At 46.2% G+C, this 26125-nt stretch overlaps 1 protein-coding gene across 3 annotated transcripts in view; it reads right to left on the bottom strand.

Annotated features, from left to right (window-relative positions):
* Positions 1 to 26125, bottom strand: part of LOC144753746 (immunoglobulin superfamily member 1-like) — a 752980-nt gene that overhangs the window by 282080 nt on the left and 444775 nt on the right. For all 3 annotated transcript variants that reach the window (XM_078641329.1, XM_078641330.1, XM_078641327.1), the window contains one exon: positions 10891 to 11184. In XM_078641329.1, coding sequence (XP_078497455.1) covers positions 10891 to 11184 — 294 coding nt within the window. The remainder of the gene's footprint in view (positions 1 to 10890; positions 11185 to 26125) is intronic.

The following is a 26125-nucleotide window of genomic DNA, read 5'->3' as shown; positions in this document are numbered from 1 at the left end:
AAATGATACTGTATGAAATGATAGATGGTATCATGAATATTGATGTTTCCTGATGGAAACGTAGTGACAAGGAGGGAATGTGGAAAAGTAAATTTTGCCATGTTCTGTGTCCCTACGTATTCCCCATGTTATGTTATATGTGCATGATTAATATGCATATGTATTCCCCATCATCGATTAAAGACGCAATTACAGTTGTGTCCATCTCTAGTATGCCAGTTTCCAGTTTTCGTGAAAGCTACGAGTATTAGGCCTATGTAAAGTTATGTTGCCACGTTTCACAGTGTGCACGTTATTTCATTGCAAAGTCCCCGTTTCTAGGCCTCAAAAGGGCCCGGACTCAGATTCAGCTCCTGTCTCCTGAACCCTCTCCGAGGAGCGATACAGCCCCCACCTGTATCCCTGACCCTTCACTTACTTCCTGCCTCACAGTGCCCGGCTCGGCCTGGCTCTGCCTGCTAGTCTGCCAAGAGTATGTTATGATTCTAGTTATCAGTCCAGCTCTCCTTCCCTGCATCCCTAAGCTACTGAATCGCATCAATAGTTTCCGTCATGGTCTAGCCTTTACGTCTCCATGTAAGAGAAATACTGTATTAATGGTCATTTAATATTCCTCAACACGCACTACATGTAGAATTATGCATGCACCAGTCTTAGTGTCTGTTAGCCTTTACCCTGATAACTTTTGGATTCTATCAACATGTTCTCTAAACATCAGATACTAGATAGTGTTTAGGTACATGTCGCTCTGACTCTCCAGACTTTAGTCTCTCCTTCTAGCGCAGAAGTCATAGCCCCCAGCTTCTCCCTAGTAACACGTCATTGTCAGTTCGCGCGCACCACTAGGTTAGAGGTCCCGGCTCCTTAGGTAGCCCCCTCCATGTTTCCGCCCCTTTTATGACATATTCTGTTACGTTCACATCACATGTCTATGTACACGCCTCTTGTTACACCCACTTTATGCCTTATCTTTCGCGACTGTTACGAACCCCGCCCACTGCTACGCCTACTGTACTGAATGCTATGTATTTTGTTTAAGTATATATACTTGTGCACTGTTATTAAAAGCTAGCCATTCCCAGATCCTGCCCCGGCAGCTGCCGGGCCCCTGCCATCCTATTCCCATGCAGGCTGTCCTGTTGCTGTCCTTTATGCTGTATTAAAGCCTGTCAAACTTCAGCTACCTCGAATCTTGACTCTTATTTATTGAGCTAACCGTTTATTAATTATAGTCAAAAATAGATCAGGTAATTAATTATTTATTTACCACACATTCCTCACCCTTGCTCGCTGTATTTGATATTGTGTTATTGCCGTCTATGGTTTTACCCTACCTATTCTGTTAATTTTTGTAACACTCTATTTTGAAACATTTCTCTCATGTAGTGTAACTGGTTCTATTGTACAGCGCTCCGACACCTTCGGGTAAAGTCCGCACTATATAAAAATGCATTAAATAAATAAATATAGAGTGCTGAATCATATTTTAATAATCTTGTCTGGGACAATTTATTTTGTCCTGCTTTAGGGGATAGTGGTGGTAGATACCTGCCATTTGTGCACTCTAAAGTACTTTATAAAGTGTTTTCATTACTTCTGACAATTGTTAAGTGTGGCTGTTCTCTAGTACCTCCACTAATTTGTAAAGGCAAAGAAAGTTGTTTGCATGAATATTCCACTCCTCACAACCCACAGCTATAGGCCATCTTGGTGTGGCGAATGTTCTCCTCTAACCCCCCTATGACAGTAGTTCTTAAGGCTTTGACATTTGTTGACCCCATTAAATTACAACTAGAATCAAGGAAATACAAGGCATTTCTATGATTCATACCTCAAGAATAATACATAAAGAAGTACACACTGTATGCATATCTACTTTCCTCTGCAACTGCATGTCTAAATATGGGAATGACTACACACTATAGTAAAATCAGGGCTGTATATGCAAATCAATAAGTAATCATTTGAAATCAGAGCTTTCAGCAGAAATGTAGGGGCATGAGTCTCCGCACTCTCTGCAGTGCGCCGAGAGGAGTTTACACCACTAGTGCTAAAATTCTGCACTAGGAACTTTACTCCACGTAAGTATCTTCGTGGATTGGGCCCTGGCTTTAAGTGTGGAGATGTGTATAATTTTCTAGAAAACCAGAGGCAATTGAAAAGTGTTTTTAGTCATCAGCTGATTGATAGTTCAGGTTAGAGTGTGTTTGAATGTATATTCACGCATTGTGAGAAATTGGGGTATTAGTTGAGGGGGTTGAGTACCCACCTAAAGTAATAGCCACAACACTTGTCAGGATGAACCCATATAGTCACTAAGTAAACCTGAGCGCAAGCCCATGGCATCCATGGCACACAGCAGACAGGCTTGGCCTAAAGGCTATTTGTAAAAGTATGTATGCAGTACCAGAACAGTAATCAAAACATAACACAAGAAAAATTCCAAACCAATTTATAAAAATAGAATAAATTGTAATAAATCAGATGATACCAAAGCAATAAAAAAACAAGAAAGGAAACCGGATTTATGGATTTTTAAAGTTTAAACATTAAACAAAGAATGACATAAAAAATCATTAAGCACTTGACTGGTACCTAGGCACAAATTAAGGCAAACCATGATGGAGCATTAGCCGGATACAGAAACCAGGTGTGACCTGGTCAGAAGTTTTACCTTTGAGCTCTGAAATGTAAGTCAAAAGTTATCAGTGGAGCAAAGCAGCTGATTGTAGCCAAAGAGGGATCCATGCAGAAGCGGCTACTACGGGCAGTAGTGGTAGGGTGGGGAGGTCGGGGGGTTAAAAAACAAAAGATAATGGGGAAAGAAAATTGCTTACCTTCCCAACAGCTCCCTTTCCCCCATCCTCGCTCTCTTCGGTCAACAAAACAGGAAGAACCCAGGCTTCCGACACCCCTGACCAAATCACAATGCTTCCTTACAGTAGCTTTGTGAGTGGTTTGAGCGCCGTGGTTCAGCACACAGAGAGGGAATGTGAGGCTGGACATGTTCTTCACCGGGCTGCACAACACAGCCCAGTGGAGAACATGCCAAGTGTGCATGATGGTTTGGCCAGCCCGAGACAACTGGACAAACCCTCATGTGCACTTAGGAGAGTGCCACCGATCCTCCTCCTGCTCTGCATTAAGTGCCACACCAACCACACCCTTACATAGCAAGTAATGAAAAATAAAATGATAATAACATTGTTATTATCATTTTATTTTTCTTGTGGGGCAACGCTGCTCCGCCCGGCGGAGGAGCCACCCCATGATCCATGTCATTGGATAGATGCTGGATGAGTTCTTGGTGAAGCAGTTAACATCAGGCAGTAAAGTTCTGAGCGTGAGAAATTTGAATTCTGTGCCTAAAGAAGGGACAATACCGACTGGAGCCTTCGCCCAGTGAAGATTTCCACCTTCAGACTTAATCAATTCTTTAAAGCTCGGATTTTTCCAGCGGGGCAGAACTGAGGGCTGTAGTCGCAGAAGGCCCTAGGAAGCATAATGTCTGCAAGGCCTCACTACATTGGATTTGATGCTGTGGAAAAGCTTTGGCCCAGAGGCAACACAACTTCATTGGATAGGCTTAAAAGATAAGTAACAGTCCTCCGGAGGTTCTCGAAGATGAAAAATGTCAGTGGCAGGTTCCCTAGCAGGTACAGTTGGAACTGGTCAGCTGGACAGTTGCAGAAAAAAACCTCTTATAGATTGTGTGTCTAAGTAGCTTGAACAGGGGGTGTTCTTTTAGACCCTTGGAATCCACTTCTTTGTCTGGGGTACAAGAGATGGAGTAGGTCCAGTCTTCTAGGCACTTCTCAGGTCACAGACAGCAGGTCTGTGGCTCTTCTGTTCTTCCACAGGTCCAGAAAGTGTTCTGAGTAGGATACTGGCAATACCACATTTATCTCTGGTATTATGCCAGCATGGCACTAGGCTGCAGGTGGGGGAAACTCCTAGCTACTACTTAGCCAATGGGGTAAATGATCCAAGGGGTACCCATATCCATATGTACAGCATTTCCTGTGTGCCCTACTTTGAACAATCCCACAGTGCCCTTACTTAAAACCAGGGCAGGATTGGTTATGCCAGGCACCGGGCAATCCTCCAGTAGGCTGGATGTAGTGGAGGCTGGGTTTGTGACAGGGGGCTGGTTTTGTTGCTGGGCCGATTTGGACCCTGAGGACAGCGTGACTGAACAAACAAGCACAACTATGTCTACCTGCATAAAATGCAGCTGCTGTTGGTGCCGTCCGTGTCAGTGATGTCATGTCACCCAAATTTTATTTCTAGCCAGGACTAATTATTATTTATTAAAAATCCACCGGCAGTGGCTGGACGCACCATGATGCGCAGTGCGCAGTGATGTCATTGTCTACTCTCTCTCAGTCTCCGCCTCCGCCTCTGCGTGCCGCGGTACGTACAGTCATTTACCCTCAGGGTGGGGTCTGGTCTTGAATCTGGAGATCATGCGCAAGCGCATTGGGGGTCGCGCAATAAAAAGTGCGTGTGACTGTGAGGCAGAGAGAGGAGGCCACTACCCCAGAGAAAGAGAGGCTGGAGCGGAGCCTGGAGGTACCCCAAAATTTAATTATTACTAGCCTGCCACCGTGCGCCCCAGGTGAGTGATCGTTTCATTGCATTTCTTGCATGCCCCCCTGATTCAGTGGGATCCCTGATCAATTAATTGGCCAGGCAGGCACTGTTTGGGACTAGGGGCGTTGCGACCCAGAATTAAAAGTAAAAGTCTGGTTGGTGGTTAGGCCCCAGCCCGGCCACGTTCCGCGACCGCAGCGCAGTGGATTTCCTGAGCAGTGCTCACAAAATAAATCCACTGCGCTGTGGTCGCGGTACCGGGCCGGGCTGGGGCCTCAGTAACCAGGCTTAGGGCGCGGCTTGGACTCGGAGCTAGGTGGTGGTGATACCTCCATGAACAGACATGCAATATTTTACATTCTCTTGGTTCAAGCTTTGTTCCGATTGGCCGGCCAATCTCTGTTGAGTCACTAGTACACCAGAGAAAACACAAGGGGATCCTTACCCCAGGCTTTTATAAAGATCATACAGGCCTCAAACATGGGTGCCGCCAAACAGTAGTCATGGGTTGGACAACTAGGTGGGGCTCATTTTGGGCAAATGAAGGCCAGCCTCGTCAGAAATCCGTTTGGTTAAGCACAGATTCTTGCCGCAGACGCTCAACACACTGACCTATATCACTGTAGTAAAACAATAGGACGCATTTTACAGCATGTTTATGTCAGTAATATGATGACAGTTCTTTAATCAATGTGCCAGCCTGTACGTCAATCATTACCGGACATGTCACTCCTGCCGGACAGTCAGTGCAGTCCTGGCTCCTCCAAGTAACTGAATATTACAACATTTTGGTGGTAGGAGGGACGTCTCAAACACGAGGCGCCACTGCAGAAGGGTGTGGGGCCCACTTTTTTACCACTTTGTTCGCCATAAGTTGGCAGGGTATGCTCAGACGTGAGTCCCTTGCTCACTTTGCCACTGGATTCAAGCAAGCCGGGCTGAAGACGGCTGAAATGCCAGAAACCGGTCCTCGGAAGCTTGTTTCCGGTCCAGGGAAGCCATGGTTTGGCAGTTCGGGCTGGACTGGTCCCATGAGGCACAGGGTCAGACTGATTAGCATATGGCCATGTCTGAACTGGGGTGGCAGAGTGGGCTAAAGAACGGTGATGGATTAAACCCAGATCTGAGGACTGGGTGTGAGTGTTTGATTGGTTCAGATGCTCCATCCATCACCACCCTTTTGTACCAGGACTGTGTTGGGCCACTTAACTCCTAACCCCCCGCCGCCCCCACTGCCAACCTCTCACTGGACAAAAACAGACCATTGGTGGATTTAACCACAAGCAACGGCTTGTGCATTATTCACAATTTAGCATTTTTTGCTCCCAAATAAACAACATTATGGCTTCCTTTGAATTAAAGTCCAATTTGAAGTATATGGTAAAAGGTGCACATGTTTCAGAGCGCCCGGCACCTTACACAGCTTTACTGTGGGGTTTTAGTAAGGCATTTCAGTCCAAAATCCTCATCTTTTTCACAGAAGAATGCCTCTTTTGATCTCTTGTGAACACCAGGCACATCCACAGATGCATGCTACGCTCTGAGTTCGAGGCTGCCAATAGGAAGCTACCAGCGGCTGTTCGGGGAAGTGGTGGCTGCACTGGCTAGGCTGGCCTCCTGGCTCTAGGCTATGAGGTCGGACTCGGAGCAGACCGCAGCATCGTATTTGCACATTCTAATGGAATAAGAGTGGGCTTGGGCTTGGATTGCCATACTGTACTTTTTACTAATTGAAAACTGGCAACTAGCTTGGACTCCATTAATGTCATTTGGAAATGCTTGCCTGCTGGGTCAGGAATATAGAATCACCAACTAAAGCTGCCATGGTAATACATATATGCTATATTCCCCCTCTGGTCACATCCCTACAACCAAGCGGTCCCTAGCAGCCACTACTTCTCTACTTCCCCAATCAACTATGTAGGCCTTGTGCGCTACTTAGCTGAAAAAAAAATCATAATCAGATTTTTTTATCACCGCTCTGCACTACATAGGGACTAATAAAGTAATTTAAGGCTGGCAGTCAGAGCATCCAGTGTGGTTTGTGCTTCCCCAGGCTCAGTGCGCGGATTAAAGGCACAGTATAGGCGACCACTCACACCCTTGGATTAGAGAGAACTGACTGGGTTCATAAGTACACTCGGCCTGTATGTTAACATTCTGAGCCCGGGCTCAGCTGAACACAGTACAACTCTGTCATTTACAAACTAGACTACAGGCTAGATGTATGCTTTCAGAGCAGGATTGGCTCCCATGACTTGCACATAGCCGCATATCCCAATTACAGTTGTGACCCCCTGTAGTTTGGAGCTAGTTTAAACATCTTCAAGTCCAGCCCTGCCTGAGCTCTATGGGGCAGATTTACAAGCCCCTTGCGGCTCTTTTACACTGCCGTTGTGTCACTTGTGACACAGCAGCCGCGCAAAGCCAGCACCGTGCTGCGGGGTATTTACAACGTGACGCATCTGGGAGATGCGTCACGTTGTAAAGCCCTGCGCCACATGTAGGTGTAACTGCGCAGGGGTGTTCTGGTGCAGGAACGCCTCGTAAAAGTGGCTGAGTGAAATCTACAAGATTTCACTCAGTCACTTTTAAGGCCATGCTGCGTCAAAACCCTACGCCTGCTTCAAGCAGGCGTAAGGATTGACGCAGCATGTTAGGAATAGGGCACCCCTGAGCCTTGCTGGAGCTGTGTCACGCTTGTGTCGCAGCTCCAGCAATACGCCGCCTTTCCGAGGGGGATGAGACACGCATTTGCCCATCCGAGCCCCACGGTGCGCCGCACTGTAAATACGGCGCATCAGTGGTGGCGCACGGGTGGGCAGATGCATCACAACTCTTCTGGCGCATCCCTGCTGATTAGCAGAGGTGCGTCAGAAGTAGTAAATCTGCCTCTTAATCTATATCCGTGCATAACCAAGAGCCAAAGCACTTCATTTTTATGATGAGAAATGTAGGTTTGAGTTGAGTTGTTGGGATGTTGCCTAACTGGAAAAGGGAAAGTGAAAGTGAATATGACTTGATTTTTGGAATTTAGAATGGTGAGGGAATTTGGAGTGAGTGGCAAATGGAAGTCAGGTGGAAGATAGCCTATTATCCTGCACCAATTTCTTCCTGTTTTAAATGTTGAGCTACTGAAGGGGTGCCAAAGGCAAGGCTGTCTGTGCCCATCCTTGGGCCTGATCACCAGGCGAGCGGTACGCACGGCACATACAGCTGAAGTTGATTTGTGAGGGCAAAGGAAGCAGAGCCCATTATCCGCATTTTGAATGGGGCCTGAGAAGTGAGAACAAAAAGGGATAAAATGGAGCGAAATGCCAATAACACCATTTCATATCGCGTTACCAAAACATAGCGCTTTAAAACCCTCGGGGTGGTGCAAGTGCTCAAGGCACGCACCTTCTCGCCAAGCCGGCCACAAGGAGGACTACTCTAGTTGTAGTTTTAAGGGCATATGTTTGATGACCTTAATTAAATGTCATGATGTGTCTTGCTTGAGTTACATTCACGGCTTTGAAGATGTGCTCAGGAGGGTAAACACCAGTTAGTCTGTTTTTAAACACAGGGGTCTGATTGGTTAGGAGCGCATCGTTTCCCAGTTAACTCCATAAAAAAATCCTGCGTGCCTCCCTCTCTGTGTAAGAGGCTGGTCTGTTCATGTGATCTGTGTTGTCTCTCCAGTAACGCTTCTATGCATTGATTTGTTGAGACCTGATTTTACTCTGTTTAACTTTGTTTACTCCCTCTTTTTTGTTTCTACCTTAATATTGATTTCACACGTTCTTTCTTTGATATACTCTTTAATAGCCATATAAGGTCATTTCCATGGTATGTATTCTACTTAGTCAGTCAGCCTGTCTTTCTGTCTGTCTATCCACATTTAAATGTAAATATTATGGGTGTTACCGGAGTCAGTCAGGCTGTCTGTCTAGTGTCTATCCACATTTAAAGTTACATTTTATTGGTGGTGCCAGAGTCTCTTCATCTGTCTGTCTATCTACCTACATGACTACCTACCTAATCCATCTATCCATCAAGCCACCCACCCACCCATCCATCCATCCATTCCTCAATACATCCATCCATCTCTTGCACCTTTGCTCCCACCCTTCCATCTATCTCTCTGTCCATCTCTTCCTCTCTAGGCCACATTGGTGGGCAAACAGTGGCCTCCCCATGTGGTCTTATGAGCCCTCTCACTCGCCGTGGGTGTGACCCCTGACGTGGAATTAACCGCTGGCTGGTAGATGTCTGTCAGCCACAGTGTGGCCGGCCCGGTCTGTGGGTAGTGACTGGCCCGCCGGGAGTTGGCCCATTGGTCACGGTGCTGAAGGCTTTGTGGGGCAGCACTAGTGGAGCGCAGGGACTGTGGGAAAGTCCGGGCTGTCGCGGCAGCTTCTCTGTGAGGGGGGACCAGCCTCAAATTTACACTGTGACATTGCGGCTAATTTTGAGGGCAGGCAAGTGGTGCACAATGTCAGCAGTCAGAGCCCCTGCTAAATAGGGCAACAAATTGGCTCAATATATACAGGGTGCACAACACATCGATCCATGGTAATTGGTAAATCAGTCCTCTTTAACGTTTATCAAGTGCCTGTGCACAGTCTACTGGCTATCCTGTCAAGGGAACAGCCTCACTTCTCCACATCCAAAGGCCTTGTCTTTTCTTTGGGAGCAAGTTCACATCTCATCAAGGGGCGTTTCAGCTTCGTGGTGGCAGTTGGTGCTCATGCAAGTGGGCCTCAAGAGGATTTCATCAGGAAAAAGGTAACTCCCAAGGGTCCCTTTTCCAAACTTTTTACCAAACATTCAACTTCATCAGTGAATTGGGCTTTTTGATAAATATTTCAAAATGTCTAAGAATGAATTTTGTAGCTGTTTCCTAGCTAGAAATAATATTATTAAATCTTATATTGCACCCCAATGCTTTCCCATGAACCAGTCAATCTCGCTACAGTGAAAATAGCTTTTGGGTTTTTCTCACTGTAAGGACATGTTTAACACTAAACTTGTACATGTTCTACTTTTAAATACCATGCGTACTCTCTTATGGGCAGTATGGCCTAATTAGGGGTGAGTTAATAATATTTATAAGGAAGGGTCTGACCTTCAAAAGTGGTCATTTTGCCAGGCAGAATTTGCCATTTAATACTGCTCAGCCAGGCCACAAATTATACTTTTGCAGTCATGTGTGACCTGTCATTGAAGTAGGTGGCGCAATGGGTGCTGCAGTTCAATAGTGAAATTTAACTCACAGGCCCTGGGTACACTTTGTACCAGATACTAAGAACCTATAGATAAATTAAATATGACTATCAGGAATATTCCAATTACACCATGTTAAAAGGGGAGGAAAGAGTCTTTAACGCAGTTTAGCAGAGGTAAAGTGCACAGAGTTCTACAGCCAGCAAGAATATAGGGTCCCGCAAACTGTGAAAAATTACTTGAAACCCTGCAGAAAGGGCACTCTTTCTATGCACATATTCTGTCCTGAACTAGTAATTAGGCCTGTGCGTGATATTCCAATCTGCTCGCAGAGATTGCAGAGTTTTTCCCACTTTGTGCGCCGCGTAGAAGGTGGAGTTCTGAAACACTCCATGTAGCGGGCAGCGCAAAATCTTTCCTCTCACCCTGCTCGCCAAAGTTGGTGAGCGAGAAATTCTTCCTCCATAACACCTCCCAACGAGATTTCTCAACGCGAGCAGTTGCAGCTTGTCACTACCGCTCGCATTCAGAAACTTTCCGCTCACGTTGAGGAAGCTGCTTCTTGAGTAGAACATCTCAAGAGGCAGAAAATAGCATTGCCCTCTTGCTCTGTGCGTGGTGCTGTTCACCCTGATTTTACAATGTAGGGCAAACACCCAGTATTAAAAATCTGCACTCGCTGCACAAAGTAACGCGCTCTGCCTTTTGCGGAACTCCAGGTAGCAGAGCTGAGTTTTTTAGTCTCTTACTGGATGTCTGCCTAGCGGGAACTCTGTGAACTTCACCCAGGCCTACTAGCAATCAGCTTCTGACTAAAAACCATTTACAAAATGCTTATGATTGGTTTTTTTAACGTATCTTAACAAAGTAATATACTTATTCAATGAAACTGTTATCCTAGATGGAGGCGCCATCTTTTTACAGTTATTTAGCTAAAATTGATTATGAAAATTGACAGAAAATAATGGCTAGAAGTAATATGGGTCAGTGGATCCCCTGAAAATGCATCATTTGCCCCCAGAGTTCCATGGACCATAGGTTAAGACCCACTCCACTCCACAAGGTTTGCAGTAGACGCAGCATTTCGCTCACCTGTCACTGATATTGACACCGTGCCACTCTCCCCGGACTGGATAGCTCGCCGGAGTGTTTCTTTTGAGTACAAACAGCTGTAAGATCCCTCCGCCTCTGGATCAGAAGTAAATATCTTATAAGAGGCTCTGCCTGTGGATGAGACTTCCATCTGCTGCCCCCCTGCCTTCTTGAAGAACTGGAATTGTAGAGGTGTGTGCTCCGCTGAAGCAATACATGTCACCGTCACAGGTTCCCCTCTGATGTAAACAGTGTAGTGAGGGGTCAGAGCTATGGACGGAGCTGGGGGAGTATCTGAAAAAGAGAATGGTGCCCATCAAGAAGGCAGACAGATATGCATCACAGACAAGATTCTGAATTTACAGAGACATAGAAGATGGATTCATGAAATTAAATGCTATCATAGCTTCAAAAAACAACCACTAGGCTCTTTTATACTGAGCTGTAAATAATAGGTAGAAAAATATGCTGGTACAAATAGTGGTGCTAGAACAATTTTCAGAGTGGGGGTTCTGCAATCAGTGTTACATTACATCACTGAACTCATAGTGACTGTGAAAAACCAAAGTGGCACACAAAACACAGGTGCAGCAAATGAGCCGCGCCCATTTGACAACAGAGAAGTAAGGGTGTAGTATGTCACTGGTGGTGCACTTTGGAGCAGTCTGTTGCAAATATGTTACTCATGCATGGTGTGGTAGTGCAGTGTCATTTATAAACAGCATGTTTTCTGTTAAAATGGACACTAACCTAAAACTATAGAGAGCACAAACCATAATGTGTGGAAAAGGGGTTTCAACTAATATTTGTCGTTTCGCATCACCAAGAAAAGGTTCTTGATTTGTTTTGATTCAGATAAAATCTTTGGTTTCATCACACTTTGCTAAAAAAACACTAAAGGCCTCATTATGATGTCAGTGGGAAAGGCAGTCAGATTCACCAACATCGTGTCGGAACCTATGTTTCCGACTCGATCGGAATCATTTTCAACTGTCCGATTATGATGTACTCGGTCGGAAAGCAAACCGTTTGGTCAGTCCGAATAGGTTCCAACCGTCATTCTGGAACTCCGAGTCGGTCGTAGCCGAATCGTACAGCACTACGGACCGCATTTCTGACCGACATATTACGATGTTGGATTCGAACAGGCTTTCCGAATCGGTCTGTTTGACAGAAAAAGGCTGTCAGACACTGAATGTGGGGGCCTCTAGCAGGCCTCCCTTCATCCTGATACCTCGGGTTGGGGGCCAAGGGGGTACCCATGGGACCCATCTTTCGAACAATGCACAGTGTGGCAGGCACCATGGAGGTGCAGGGTTTTCTGCAGCCACCCCTTTTTCCAATGGGAGCCTGTGTTGTCGGTGGGACCACTGGCTCCTATTGAAGTCAATGGGAGACTTTCCGAACGGTGTTCAGAAGCATCGTAATCGGTTGGTCGTACTTGCCGAACACGAGTTGGTCGGCTCCGATTCCGACAAGGAGTCAATTATTTTGCTTTCTGTCCGACCTCGTAATGAGGCCCCAAATGTGCACTCTCCTAACTGCTGATATTTTTTTTAATATTTGTACAATTCATTTATAGGTATTTTACACCAGCGAGACTACTACAAAGTTCACTTTACAAAATACTCTCCAGAGGGGCATTTCCAGTTCTGGGTAATACCCTTTGGGTTGAAAAATGCCCCTGCCACATTTTACAGGTTGCCTATCAGGTTTTGACCTGACTGGAAGATTTCAGTGCTGCAACCTGGATGACACTGCAGTGGATTTCAGCTTGGAAGATCACTGGCAGCACCTCTGGGAAGTGTTGAAAGCTCTGCAGAAGGCAGGCCTCACTATAACGGCCAGTAAGTGCCAAATAGGGCAGGGATCTGCGGTATACTAAGGACACCAGGTAGGAAGAAGCCAGGTGGTGCCACTACAACCTAAGATTGACACAATTCTAGTTTGGGAGCCCACAAGGCACAGACTGAGGTGAGAGCCTTTTTAGGTCTCAACGATTATTAAAGGAGATTTGTCAAGGAGTGTGGCACCATTGTAGCTCCCTTTACTGAACTGACTTGTAGGAAGCAGCCCAGGAACGAGATCTGGACTGAGACTTGCCAGACCGCTCCATTGATCCCCTGCAGGCTGTCATGTGCACGAAGTCCGTGCTGAAGGAGCTCAACTTCTCCAAGGAATTTGTTGTGTGGACAGATGCTTCAGAGCATGGTGTGGGGGCAGTTCTAGCACAGCTAAACAAAGACTATAGCCTTCATTAGTAGTACTTACCAGCAATCAGAGATGGAGCACAATTGAGAGAGAAGCTTTTTTCTGTTATCTGGACACTGAAGAAGCTAAGACTCTACTTGTTTGGGACACACTTCCGGGTTCAAACAGGTCTGTCCAGATTCTTCCGCCTTAGGGATGAGAACTTCCATTAGATTGGGTAGTTCCTTATATTTTCAGCTGGAGGGGACATGTGTTAGACCAGGCATCCTTGACATGGTTTCCCAATAGTTTTGCCTCTGCCTCCTGTATTTTTGACTGTGTGCTGCACTTTGTTTTTGCTGGTTAGGTATTCTGGGCACTTTACCTTTGCTGATCAGATCAAAAGTGTAAGTGCTCCTAGTATAAATTGTGATTCTGCTTGGTTATCCATGATTAGCATATTTGATTTACTAGTAAGTCCCTAGTAAAGTGCACTGTGTGTGCCAAGGGCCGGTGAATCAAATGCTACTAGTAAGCTTGCAGCACTCATTGTGCCACCCACATGAGTAGCCCTGAGAACTTGTCTCATGCCTGCCACTGCAGTGTCAGTGAGTGCAGTTTTAAACTGCCATGTCGACCTGGAAAGTGCATCTACTTGGCAGACCCTAACCTTCCCTTGTATACATGTAAGGCAGCCCTAAGAAAGGCTGAAGGTACCCCCATTTACAGGGTGCAGTGTATGTAAAAGTAAGACATAGGCTGTTGTGTTCTACATGTCCTAACAGTGAAATACTGCCAATTTTGTTTATCACTATTGGAAGATCTGCCTCTCTCATAGGTTATCATTGGAGCTGCCTTGTAACATTATACAAGTGTAATCCTCAATTGAGAAGAGATAGCGATTTGTAACTTGGGCTGCCTGAGCTCAGAATTTAAAAATACATCTTTTAGTGAAGGTGGTTTTTAGGTCTCTCTGAGTCAGCGCGCATGCGCTGCTCAGATAGACATTTAGTAGCGGCTTTCGGAAGTGCTCCCAAAGGTCGCCAGCTTGCTAGAACGCGCACAAGCCTGCGTGCTGCTACACGCGCATCCCTAGCGTGCTTCGCGTCATCGCGATCACTTTCGCTTTCACAGCGACATGATCGCGATGACTTTCTCTTTGTGATTGTGGCTGGAGGGTATATATACATGAGGTAAACAGTGACAGGGTCCCTCTGTTTTTATTTTTTCTTCTTGAAAAAAATATTGTCAAATCCATTTTAAAGAAAGAGCCATTCTGTCCAGCTCTGCTTTGTTCATTCTCGTCTCCTTCTGCTCTCCGCCTTCCCGCAGCGCCTGGTGCCTCTTTTGCTGCATAGAAATCTGTGGCTTTGGCTGGATCCGTCGAGCCTTTGGTGAGGCCTTAGCATGAAAGAGCCCAGCGTTTTCGTTGTACTTGGGCTAGCAGCACATGTACTCGGAAAGGGCAACCGGCGCGGCCCTGTGGAGCTCGTCTGTACGGCTCGGCGGGCCGCGCTCTGAAGAAACAGCGCCTGCAACCAGAGCGCGGCAAGACGGCCTGCCCTCAGCATCCTGTCTGTGCAGAGCCGGCGAGCCTCGCGTTTTGCTCTTTTGCTCCCTGGTACAACCTGCCTTTTTATTTGGGAATCTGCAGGCAGGGTAGACGCCTGTGTTCAGTTATGTTGTTTTTTCTATGTACATTGTAAATCCAAGCCTGGCCTCGCCAGGCTTATCAATGTGTCCATTGTAACACGTTTGCTGTTTGGTACACTGTCATGAATCTGCAGGCAGGGTAGACGCATGTGTTCAGTTATGTTGATTTTTCCATGTACATTGTAAATCCAAGCCTGGCCTCGCCAGGCTTATCAATGTGTCCATTGTAATGTGTTTGCTGTTTGGTACACTGTCATGCTATCCCTGGTGCGTGATGCTATGCCTCTCTTTATTCTCGCTTACTGTAGCAACACCTGTTTATCCCCGCCATCCTCCATCCTGCTAGATACAGCAGCACAGATAACTTACAAAACATGTGTATATGTAAAGCGCAAATTCACCCAAGGGAATCTTGGTGCAGTATAATAGATATTTATGGTTAACCAACTCAGTGGTACTCATTTATTGACCATAGTAGGATGAAAAGCTGAGTCAACTGACCGGGATTTGAACCTGTGACTGCGAGGCGGCAAAAACAGTCTAAATATCGCCTCAGTGGGTGAAGTACGTACAACTTCAATCATGACGCCTTAGTTGATCTTCATTGTATAATCCAAACACAAAATTTATTTCTATCCGTTCATCTTTTATTGCTTTGATAAACATCTTAAAAATAAAAACAAAAGCATTGCCATAGCCAATAGGTCTCGCCTTTGGGACCTTATAAGTGTTTAGCCACGCAACAGTTGATGTGGTTGCACAAAGGATATTATGCTGCATAAATAAATAATTAGAAGGTCCCAAAAGCGAGAACTATTGGCTATGCCAATGCTTGGTGTGGTTGTGTGTGTGGTTGTGTGTGTAGTTTGTGCTATTTAAAAAACAAACAAAAATAAAACAATTGCAATGCAATAGGTCTCACATTACTGAATTTTTGAGCTACTAGTGTTGCATTATTATTAGCAATGCCAACAGCTCCAACTTTTATAATGCGAGACCTATTGCATTGCAAATGCTTGTTAAATTGTGAGTTTGAGAATGCTACTTTAGAAAGTAGGCATTTTCTTGTTTAATCATTTTATTTCTCTGCCTGTGTAATCAACATCTGGTTTAGACTGACAGAAGCTGTTTGTGCATTCCCTCTAGACAGTCATGCAAAGGAGCTGAGGTGTGTCCTGCATATCCTGATGAGCCATCACCAGGCTGATGTGTCTTCCTGGGCTAGAGAGGTGGGAGGAGTTGTCACTAACACCGAAATAGGGCTTTGCCTATCCTCTCACAATGCTGTCTCCACTCCCCTGGAGTGTGCCTGGAGCCAGGTCTGTGCAAAACAAAAATTGAGAACAACAAAGACTTTCTCTGAAGTTTGCCAACTTTAAATGCCAAAGGGCTATAAGACCTAAAACCTCAAACTTTTAGAACACTTCTGGATGAAGAGAAGAGCTGAAGAGTTGTAAGCTGGAGTACTGCCTCCCTTGTGGTAACTAGTACTCAACGGCTCTCCTCCTCTGTGGCACTAAGGAACCAACATCGCCTGGGCCCATCTATGCCTCACCTCTGTGACGCCGTACAGACAGGGTGCATACCACTCTCACCTAGACAACCCCCATTTCTAACAGAATGGTTGGCTATCTGTCATAAAAGGCAGGAAACTTTCTATGGGCCGTGAAGCCACATTGCACCATATATTCATCTGTAGAGTGATTTGGCAGCCTGTAAGGGCAACAGATCCCAGCAGTGCATTCAGGGTTTTAGCAAGGGCCTATTTGTCACTAACCCAACTGTCTAGATGCATGTTTTGGCATTTGGGTTTCCCATCACGAAGTGGAACTAAAACAGAACTGAAGGAGAGAGGGAACAGTGTGAAACATAGCTGGTTCATGGGCCAAAAGCTATGCAACCACTGGGCAAAGGCTCAGAGGAAAGGATTACCTGTCTCCTATGAATGTATAGGCAGTTCCAGATGTACCCAAGGCCCTTACTACCAATATATATGTGTGTGGTGGAGGGGCACAACGAGAAAGCGAGATACTGTGTGCTTTACTGAGAAAGAGATTGTCTGTGAAGCTTGTACTGCTGCTGTCCCCAGAGCTCCTAATGTGTGTGTGCTTGCATCTATCAGGGATTATTTGCTGGTGCGTTTCTTTATAGATTATATGAGTTAACATCCTTGCAAAGTTCTCTCACACAACAAATACATTGCATTGCTCGGACACAGAGCTGAGCTATCATGCTTGAAAACGCACAATTTCCCACAAATTGTGCTCCTAGCTTCTTGTCCCAAAACCAAGACAGGGGCCCCAATTCTAATTTTTGCCATCTGCCATAGAAAATGTTCTGACAGGCAGGGATAAAGGTTACACTTCAACATTGAAATTAACCCGGAGGCTGCAGATCAAAGGGGATGAGAATATGGCGATTGAAGATCAATAAGATATGGAATAGTTTTGGATCCAAACTTGGCAAGACAAGCATTAGGCTGTACTTGGTGGGCTATGAGAGTGATAGAGCAGAAATTCATATCCTACATGGGGTACCTGTTAGGAGTGCAATGTAATCACCAGTAGTATGCACTATCCTATTGTTCAGTGTTATTGGTAAAGTTAGATGTTAGAGGCAATATGAACCAACTAATATGTTCTTGTGACATTGACACGATTCAATGTGAAGTTTAACAATTGATTCATAGAATAGTACTGAAATGTATAAACAGTTCAATACACTTATATAGGGCAAATTAGTGATGTGACAAATTGATACGCTAAATGTACTGTGCGTGTTTATTAGGCCAATGATGTAGTTACAGTTAGCTTGGCCTGGCGAATAGAAGGTGAAGGGAGGTGTGTTCACACAGGAGGAGAAGAGGTCAAGGACGAAATGTTGCAGAGGGGCATACAGGCAGAAGGCCGTGAAAAGAATCAATATCATGGAAAATGTTGTAGCTGAGCCTACTGTAGAGTATGTGTGAGAAAGCATTGTGGAACACTTGATGAATACAATTTTGAATACATGATGCGTTGAAGAGAGGGACAGATGCTCATTTTCCATCTTGTCTTTCCAACAGAAAGCATTTGAGTGCTAGCTTGCTCGTTGCTTTATGCTGCTGACCCATCCGATTGTAGAGTGACTTCTTAGGAAGACTCTTACCACTGACACCTTTCTTTTTTTAACCCTTTGCTTAAATGCTAAATTAGGGATGTCACTTCTAGAATGTGAGTAGAAATAGATAGAATTAAATGCTTTTGTAATATGAAATGCAGATGCAGGGGGATCTTGACTTTTGGTTTCTGTTTGCATGCTTAAAGGTCACAAACATGTTTGTTCTTTTGTTGCTGCACTGAGTAAATCTCTTCAGGAGATTTGGATTTCTTCTGTGTCCTTTGTATTTTTGTACTCTCAATCTGAGATTCCTTATATGCGTTTAATCAAAAGAGGGATGTAGAAGCAGAGATTCTTTCGGCTTCCATTAGGAACAGCCAGAATCAAAGGCCCCACAGGTCTATGGGCCTTCTTCAGGACCAAAATGAAGCTTGATCGGTCTCCCTCCAGGTGGAGGAACGCAGATCACTTGGAGAACTAAACACTCAAGTGATAAAAGACCCAATGATGATGCAACTCACTTAACCGACATAGTGGAGTACCAACATATACTGCACTTTGAGTTTAATGTGAATGAAAGTTTTTAGAATAGAAGATCGTAAGTCTCTGGCAAAAACAGGACATGTGATTCATTCCCCTTTGATTCTGACGAGATTTGTATATATTCAACTATTTTTGAATTTGTAATAGAACTTAACTAACCTTCTTTTGGTGACTGGTCTAACACTGAGATGATGTCCTAGAAAGAGGCTTTGTATGGAGGGAATCAGGATTTTAAGTGGGTCGGATTAAAAGCAGGTGCTGAGGCAGGTCCCTATCGGGCTATCAATTTTTGCCCTTACCCTCAGGGTGGAAAAAAATGTCAACTTTGCAGTAGTACCACTGATTTTAGATGTATATTCAAAGAGACTTGTTTTAGTACTCTCACAAGCTCATCATATCAAAACTGAAGCAAGTTTTAATAACAAAGCCATCGTTGTTGGTTATTTATCTTATGCAACTAAAAACGATTGACAAAAGCAATAATTCTGGTTTGTTGTAGGTATAATGTTACCTGTTGTATCATACATATGGACGCAATTACAGAAACAGCAAAATACCAGTCGGGTGACAAAACTATGCTAAGCACAGATTTTTAGCTTAGGTGTCTTAAAGCCACGTCTTTAATTACATCGGTGACGCCCCTTTGATAAACCCTGCCGTTTTTTCATCCAACTTGAAGCCCTGGAAGGAATGATATGCAGGCCGTGAGTATGATCACGTACCCTGCATGCAATCTTTCTCTCCCCGTCACAGATATCATCTCAGTAACACTGTCAACAGACGAGGGATCTCGTCCATATATTTTTATCCAGTGTGCACAGCTGTAAGATTAGGAGGCCACTGGATTTCAAGTAGATCTCTGGCCAGAAGCGGCTACTACCGGGCAGTAGTGGTAGGGTGGGGAGGTCAGGGGGTTAAAAAACAAAAGATAAGGGGAAGAAATTGCTTACCTTCCCAACAGCTCCCTTTCCCCCATCCTCGCTCTCTTCGGTCAACAAAACAGGAAGCACCCAGGCCTCCGACTCCCCTGACCAAATCACAATGCTTCCTTACAGTAGCTTTGTGAGTGGTTTGAGCGCCGTGGTTCGGCACGCAGAGAGGCAATGGGAGGCTGGACATGTTCTTCACCGGGCTGCACAACACAGCCCAGTGGAGAACATGCCAAGTGTGCATGATGGTTTGGCCAGCCCGAGACAGCTGGACAAACCCTCATGTGCACTTAGGAGAGTGCCACCATCCTCCTCCTGCTCTGCATCAAGTGCAACACCACCCACACCCTTACATAGCAAGTAATGAAAAATAAAATTATAATAACATTGTTATTATCATTTTATTTTTCTTGTGGGGCAACGCTGCTCCGCTCAGCGGAGGAGCCACCCCATGATCCATGTCATTGGATAGATGCTGGATGAGGTCTTGGTGAAGCAGTTAACATCAGGCAGGAAAGTTCTGAGCGTGAGAAATTTGAATTCTGTGCCTAAAGAAGGGACAATACCGACTGGAGCCTTCGCCCAGTGAAGATTTCCACCTTCGGACTTAATCAATTTTTTGAAGCTCGAATTTTTCCAGCGGGGCAGAACTGAGGGCTGTAGTCACGGAAGGCCCTAGGAAGCATAATGTCTGCAAGGCCTCACTACATTGGATTTGATGCTGTGGGAAAGCTTTGGCCCAGAGGCAACACAACTTCATTGGATCGGCTTGAAAGGTTAGTCACAGTCCTCCGGAGGTTATCGAAGATGAAAAATGTCAGTGGCAGGTTCCCTAGCAGGTTAAGTTGGAACTGGTCAGCTGGACAGTTGCAGAAAAAGACCTCTTATAGATTGTGTGTCTGAGTAGCTTGAACAGGGGGTGTTCTTTTAGACCCTTAGAATCCACTTCTTTGTCTGGGGTACAAGAGATGGAGTAGGTCCAGTCTTCTAGGCACTTCTCAGGTCACAGACAGCAGGTCTACGGCTCTTCTGTTCTTCCACAGGTCCAGAAAGTGTTCTGAGTAGGATACTGGTAATACCACATTTATCTCTTGCATTATGCCAGCATGGCACTAGGCTGCAGGTGGGGGAAACTCCTAGCTACTACTTAGTCAATGGGGTAAATGATCCAAGGGTTACCCATATCCACATGTGCAGCATTTCCTTTGTGCCCTACTGTGAACAATCCCACAGTGCCCTTACTTAAAACCAGGGCAGGATTGGTTATGCCAGGCACCGGGCAATCCCCCAGTAGGCTGGATGTAGTGGAGGCTGGGTTTGTGACAGGGGGCTGGTTTTGTTGCTGGGCCGATTTGGACCCTGAGGACAGCGTGACCAAGCAAACAAGCACAACTATGTCTATCTGCATAAAATGCAGCTGCTGCTGGTGCCGTCTGTGTCAGTGATGTCATGTCACCCAAATTTTATTTCTAGCCAGGACTAATTATTATTTATCAAAAATCCACCGGCATTGGCTGGACGCACCATGATGCGCAGTGCGCAGTGATGTCATTGTCTACTCTCTCTCAGTCTCCGCCTCCGCCTCTGCGTGCCGCGGTACGTACAGTCATTTACCCTCAGGGTGGGGTCTGGTCTCGAATCTGGAGATCATGCGCAAGCGCATTGGGGGTCGTGCAATAAAAAGTGCGTGTGACTGTGAGGCAGAGAGAGGAGGCCACTACCCCAGAGAAAGAGAGGCTGGAGCGGAGCCTGGAGGTACCCCATAATCTAATTATTACTAGCCTGCCACCGTGCGCCCCAGGTGAGTGATCGTTTCATTGCATTTCTTGCATGCCAACCTGATTCACTGGGATCCCTGATCAATTAATTGGCCAGGCAGGCACTGTTTGGGGCTATGGGCCTCGCGTCGCGGAATTAAAAGTAAAAGTCTGGTTGGTGGTTAGGCCCCAGCCCGGCCACGTTCCGTGACCGCAGCGCAGTGGATTTCCTGAGCAGTGCTCACAAAATAAATCCACTGCACTGTGGTCACGGTACCGGGCCAGGCTTGGGCCTAAGTAACCAGGCTTAGGGCGGAGGCTTGGACTCGGAGCTAGGTGGTGGTGATACCTCCATGACTGGACATGCAATATTTTGCATTCTTTTGGTTCAAGCTTTGTTCCGATTGGCCGGCCAATCTCTGTCGAGTCACTAGTACACCAGAGAAAACACAAGGGGATCCTTACCCCAGGTTTTTATGAAGATCATACAGGCCTCAAACATTGGTGCCCACAAACAGAAATCATGGGTTGGACAACTCAGTGGGGCTCATTTTGGGTGAATGAAGGCCGGCCTCGTCAGTAATCCGCAGGTTAAGCACAGATTCTTGCCGCAGACGCTCAACACACCAAGCTATATCACTGTAGTAAAACAATAGGACGTGTTTTACAGCATGTTTATGTCTGTAATATGATGACAGTTCTTTAATCAATGTGCCAGCCTGTACGTCAATCGTTACCGGACACGTCACGCCTGCCAGACAGTCAGTGCAGTCCTGGCTCCGCCAAGTAACTGAATATTACAACATTTTGGTGGTAGGAGGGACGTCTCAAACACGAGGCGCCACTGCAGAAGGGTGTGGGGCGCACTGGCTGAGACCGGACTGCACATCGGGGTTGTGAAGATGGTCGAGGGTGTCGGACTCTGTCTTCAAAGTGGTACAAATGGGGTGGTGATGGACGGAGCTTCTGAACCAATCAAACACTCACACCCAGTCAACAGATCTGGGTTTAATCCATCACCGTTCTTTAGCCCACTCTGCCACCCCAGTTCAGACATGGCCATATGCAAATCAGTCTGACCCTGTGCCTCATAGGAACAGTCCAGCCCGAACTGCCAAGCCATGCCTTCCCTGGACCGGAAACAAGCTTCCGAGGACCGGTTTCTGGCATTCCAGCCGTCTTCAGCCCGGCTTGCTTGAATCCAGTGGCAAAGTGAGCAAGGGACTCACGTCTGAGCATACCCTGCCAATTTATAGCGAACAAACTGGTACAAATGGGGTGGTGATGGACGCAGCATCTGAACCAATCAAACACTCACACCCAGTCAACAGATCTGGGTTTAATTATGCTGAGACGTAAGTCCCTTGCTCACTTTGCCTCTGGATTCAAGCAAGCCGGGCTGAAGAGGTCTGAAATGCCAGAAACCAGTCCTCGGAAGCTTGTTTCCGGTCCAGGGAAGGCATGGATTGGCAGTTCGGGCTGGACTGTTCCCATGAGGCACAGGGTCAGACTGATTTGCATATGGCCATGTCTGAACTGGGGTGGCAGAGTGGGCTAAAGAACGGTGATGGATTAAACCCAGATCTGTTGACTGGGTGTGATTGGTTCAGATGCTCCGTCCATCACCACCCCCTTTTGTACCAGGACTGTGTCTTCAAGACAGCACTAGACGGGCCACTTGACTACTAACACCCCGCTGCCCCCACTGCCACCCCCTTACTGGACAAAACAGACCATTGGCGGATTTAACCACAAGCAACGGCTTGTGCATTATTCACAATTTAGCATTTTTTGCTCCCAAATAAACGACATTTTGCCTTCCTTTGAATTAAACTCCAATTTGAAGTCTATGGTAAAAGGTGTACATGTTTCAGAGGGCCCTGCATCTTACACAGCCTTACTGTGGGGTTTTAGTAAGGCATTTCAGTCCAAAATCCTCATCTTTTTCACAGAAGAATGCCTCTTTTGATCTCTTGTGGACTCCAGGCACATCCACAGATGCATGCTACGCTCTGAGTTCGAGGCTGCCAATAGGAAGCTACCAGCCGCTGTTCGGGGAAGTGGTGGCTGCACTGGCTGGGCTGGCCTCCTGGCTCTAGGCTATGAGGTCGGACTCGGAGCAGACCGCTGCATCGTATTTGCACATTCTAATGGAATAAGAGTGGGCTTGGGCTTGGATTTCCATACTGTACTTGCTACTAATTGAAAACTGGCAACTAGCTTGGACTCTATTAATGTCATTTCGAAATGCTTTCCTGCTGAGTCAGGAATGTGTTTCACTCCACGTGTTCACATTCACCCTATTTGCATGTCTAAATGTAGAATCACCAACTAAAGCTGCCATGGTAATACATATATGCTAGATTCCCCCTCTGGTCACATCCCTACAACCAAACAGTCCCTAGCTGCCACTTCTTCTCTACTTCCCCAATCAACTATGTAGGCCTTGTGCGCTACTTAGCTGAAAAAAAATCATAATCAGATTTTTTTATCACCGCTCTGCACTACATAGGGACTAATGAAGTAATTTAAGGCTGGCAGTCAGAGCATCCAGTGTGGTTTGTGCTTCCTCAGGCTCAGTGCGCGGATTAAAGGCACAGTATAGGCGACCACTCACACCCTTGGATTAGAGAGAACTGACTGGGTTCATAAGTACACTCGGCCTGTATGTTAACATTCTGAGCCCGGGCTCAGCTGAACACAGTACAACTCTGTAATTTACAAACTAGACTACAGGCTAGATGTATGCTTTCAAAGCAGTATGGGCTCCCATGACCTGCACATAGCCGCATATCCCAATTACAGTTGTGACCCCCTGTAGTTTGGAGCTGGTTTAAACATCTTCAAGTCCAGCCCTGCCTGAGCTCTATGGGGCAGATGTACAAGCCCCTTGCGCCTCTTTTACACCGCCATTGTGTCACTTGTGATGCAGCGGCAGCGCAAAGCCAGCACCATGCTGGCTTTGATCTCCCAGATGCGTCACGTTGTAAAGCCCTGCGCCACATGTAGGTGCTACTGCGCAGGGGTGTTCTGGTGCAGGAACGCCTCCTAAAAGTGGCTGAGTGAAATCTACAAGATTTCACTCAGTCACTTTTAAGGCCATGCTGCATCAAAACCCTGCTCCTGCTTGAAGCAGGCGTAAGGATTGACGCAGCATGTTAGGGATAGGGCACCCCTGAGCCTTGCTGGAGCTGTGTCGCGCTTGTGTCGCAACTCCAGCATTATGCCGCCTTTCCGTGGGGGATGCGACACGCATTTGCCCATCCGTGCGTCACGGTGTGCCGCATTGTAAATACGGCGCATCAGTGATGGCGCACGGGTGGGCAGATGCATCGCAACTCTTCTGGCGCATCCCTGCTGATTAGCAAAGTTGCACCAGAAGTAGTAAATCAGCCTCTTAATCTATATCCGTGCATAACCAAGAGCCAAAGCACTTCATTTTATGATGAGAAATGTAGGTTTGAGTTGAGTTGTTGTTGGAATGTTGCCTAACTGGAAAAGGGAAAGTGAAAGTGAATATGGCTTGATTTTCGGAATTTAAAATGGTGAGGGAATTTGGAGTGAGTGGCAAATGGAAGCCAGGTGGAAGATAGCCTCTTATCCTGCACCAATTTCTTCCTGTTTTAAATGTTGAGCTACTGAAGGGGTGCCAAAGGCAAGGCTGTCTGCGCCCATCCATGGGTCTGATCACCAGGCGAGCGGTACGCACGGCACATACAGTTGAAGTTGTTTTGTGAGGGCAAAGGAAGCAGAGTCCATCATCCGCATTTTGAATGGGGCCTGAGAAGTGAGAACAAAAAGGGATAAAATGGAGCGAAATGCCAATAACACCATTTCTTATCGCGTTACCAAAACATAGCGCTTTAAATCCCTCGGGGTGGTGCAAGTGCTCAAGGCGCGCACGTTCACGCCAAGCAGGCCACAAGGAGGACTACTCTAGTTGTAGTTTTAAGGGCATATGTTTGATGACCTTAATTAAATGTCATGATGTGTCTTGCTTGAGTTACACTCACGGCTTTGAAGATGTGCTCAGGAAGGTAAACACCAGTTAGTCTGTTTTTAAACACAGGGGTCCGATTGGTTAGGAGCGCATCATTTCCCAGTTAACTCCATAAAAAATCCTGCGTGCCTCCCTCTCTGTGTAAGAGGCTGGTCTGTTCATGTGATCTGTGTTGTCTCTCCAGTAACGCTTCTATGCATTGATTTGTTGAGACCTGATTTTACTCTGTTTAACTTTGTTTACTCCCTCTTTTTTTGTTTCTACCTTAATATTGATTTCACATGTTCTTTCTTTGATATACTCTGTTATAGCCATATAAAGTCATTTCCATGCTATGGATTCTACGGAGTCAGTCAGCCTGTCTTTCTGTCTGTCCATCTGTCTGTCTATCCACATTTAAATGTAAATGTTATGGGTGTTACCGGAGTCAGTCAGGCTGTCTGTCTAGTGTCTATCCACATTTAAAGTTACATTTTATTGGTGGTGCCGGAGTCGCTTCATCTGTCTGTCTATCTACCTGCATGACTACCTACCTAATCCATCTATCCATCAAGCCACCCACCCACCCATCCATCCATCCATTCCTCAAAACATCCATCCATCTCTTGCATCTTTGCTCCCACCCTTCTATGTATCTCTCTGTCCATCTCTTCCTCTCTAGGCCACATTGGTGGGAAACAGTGGCCTCCCCATGTGGTCTTATGGGCCCTCTCACTTGCCGTGGGTGTGACCCCCGACGTGGAATTAGCCGCTGGCTGGTAGGTGTCTGTCAGCCACAGTGTGGCCGGCCCGGTCTGTTGTTAGTGACTGTCCCACAGGGAGCTGGCCCATTGGTCACGGTGCTGAAGGCTTTGTGGGGCAGCACTGGTGGAGCGCAGGGACTGTGGGAAAGTCCGGGCTGTCGCAGCAGCTTTTCTGTGAGGGGGGACCAGCCTCAAATTTACACTGTGACATTGCGGCTAATTTTCAGGGCAGGCAAGTGGTGCACAATGTCAGCAGTCAGAGCCCCTGCTAAATAGGGTACAAATTGGCTCAACTTATACAGGGTGCACAATACATCGATC

The sequence above is a fragment of the Lissotriton helveticus genome, chromosome 5_1, assembly GCF_964261635.1.
Source record: "Lissotriton helveticus chromosome 5_1, aLisHel1.1, whole genome shotgun sequence".
Taxonomy (NCBI): domain Eukaryota; kingdom Metazoa; phylum Chordata; class Amphibia; order Caudata; family Salamandridae; genus Lissotriton; species Lissotriton helveticus.
Note: the sequence above shows the minus strand (reverse complement) of the source record. Positions and strands in the feature narration are given on the sequence as shown.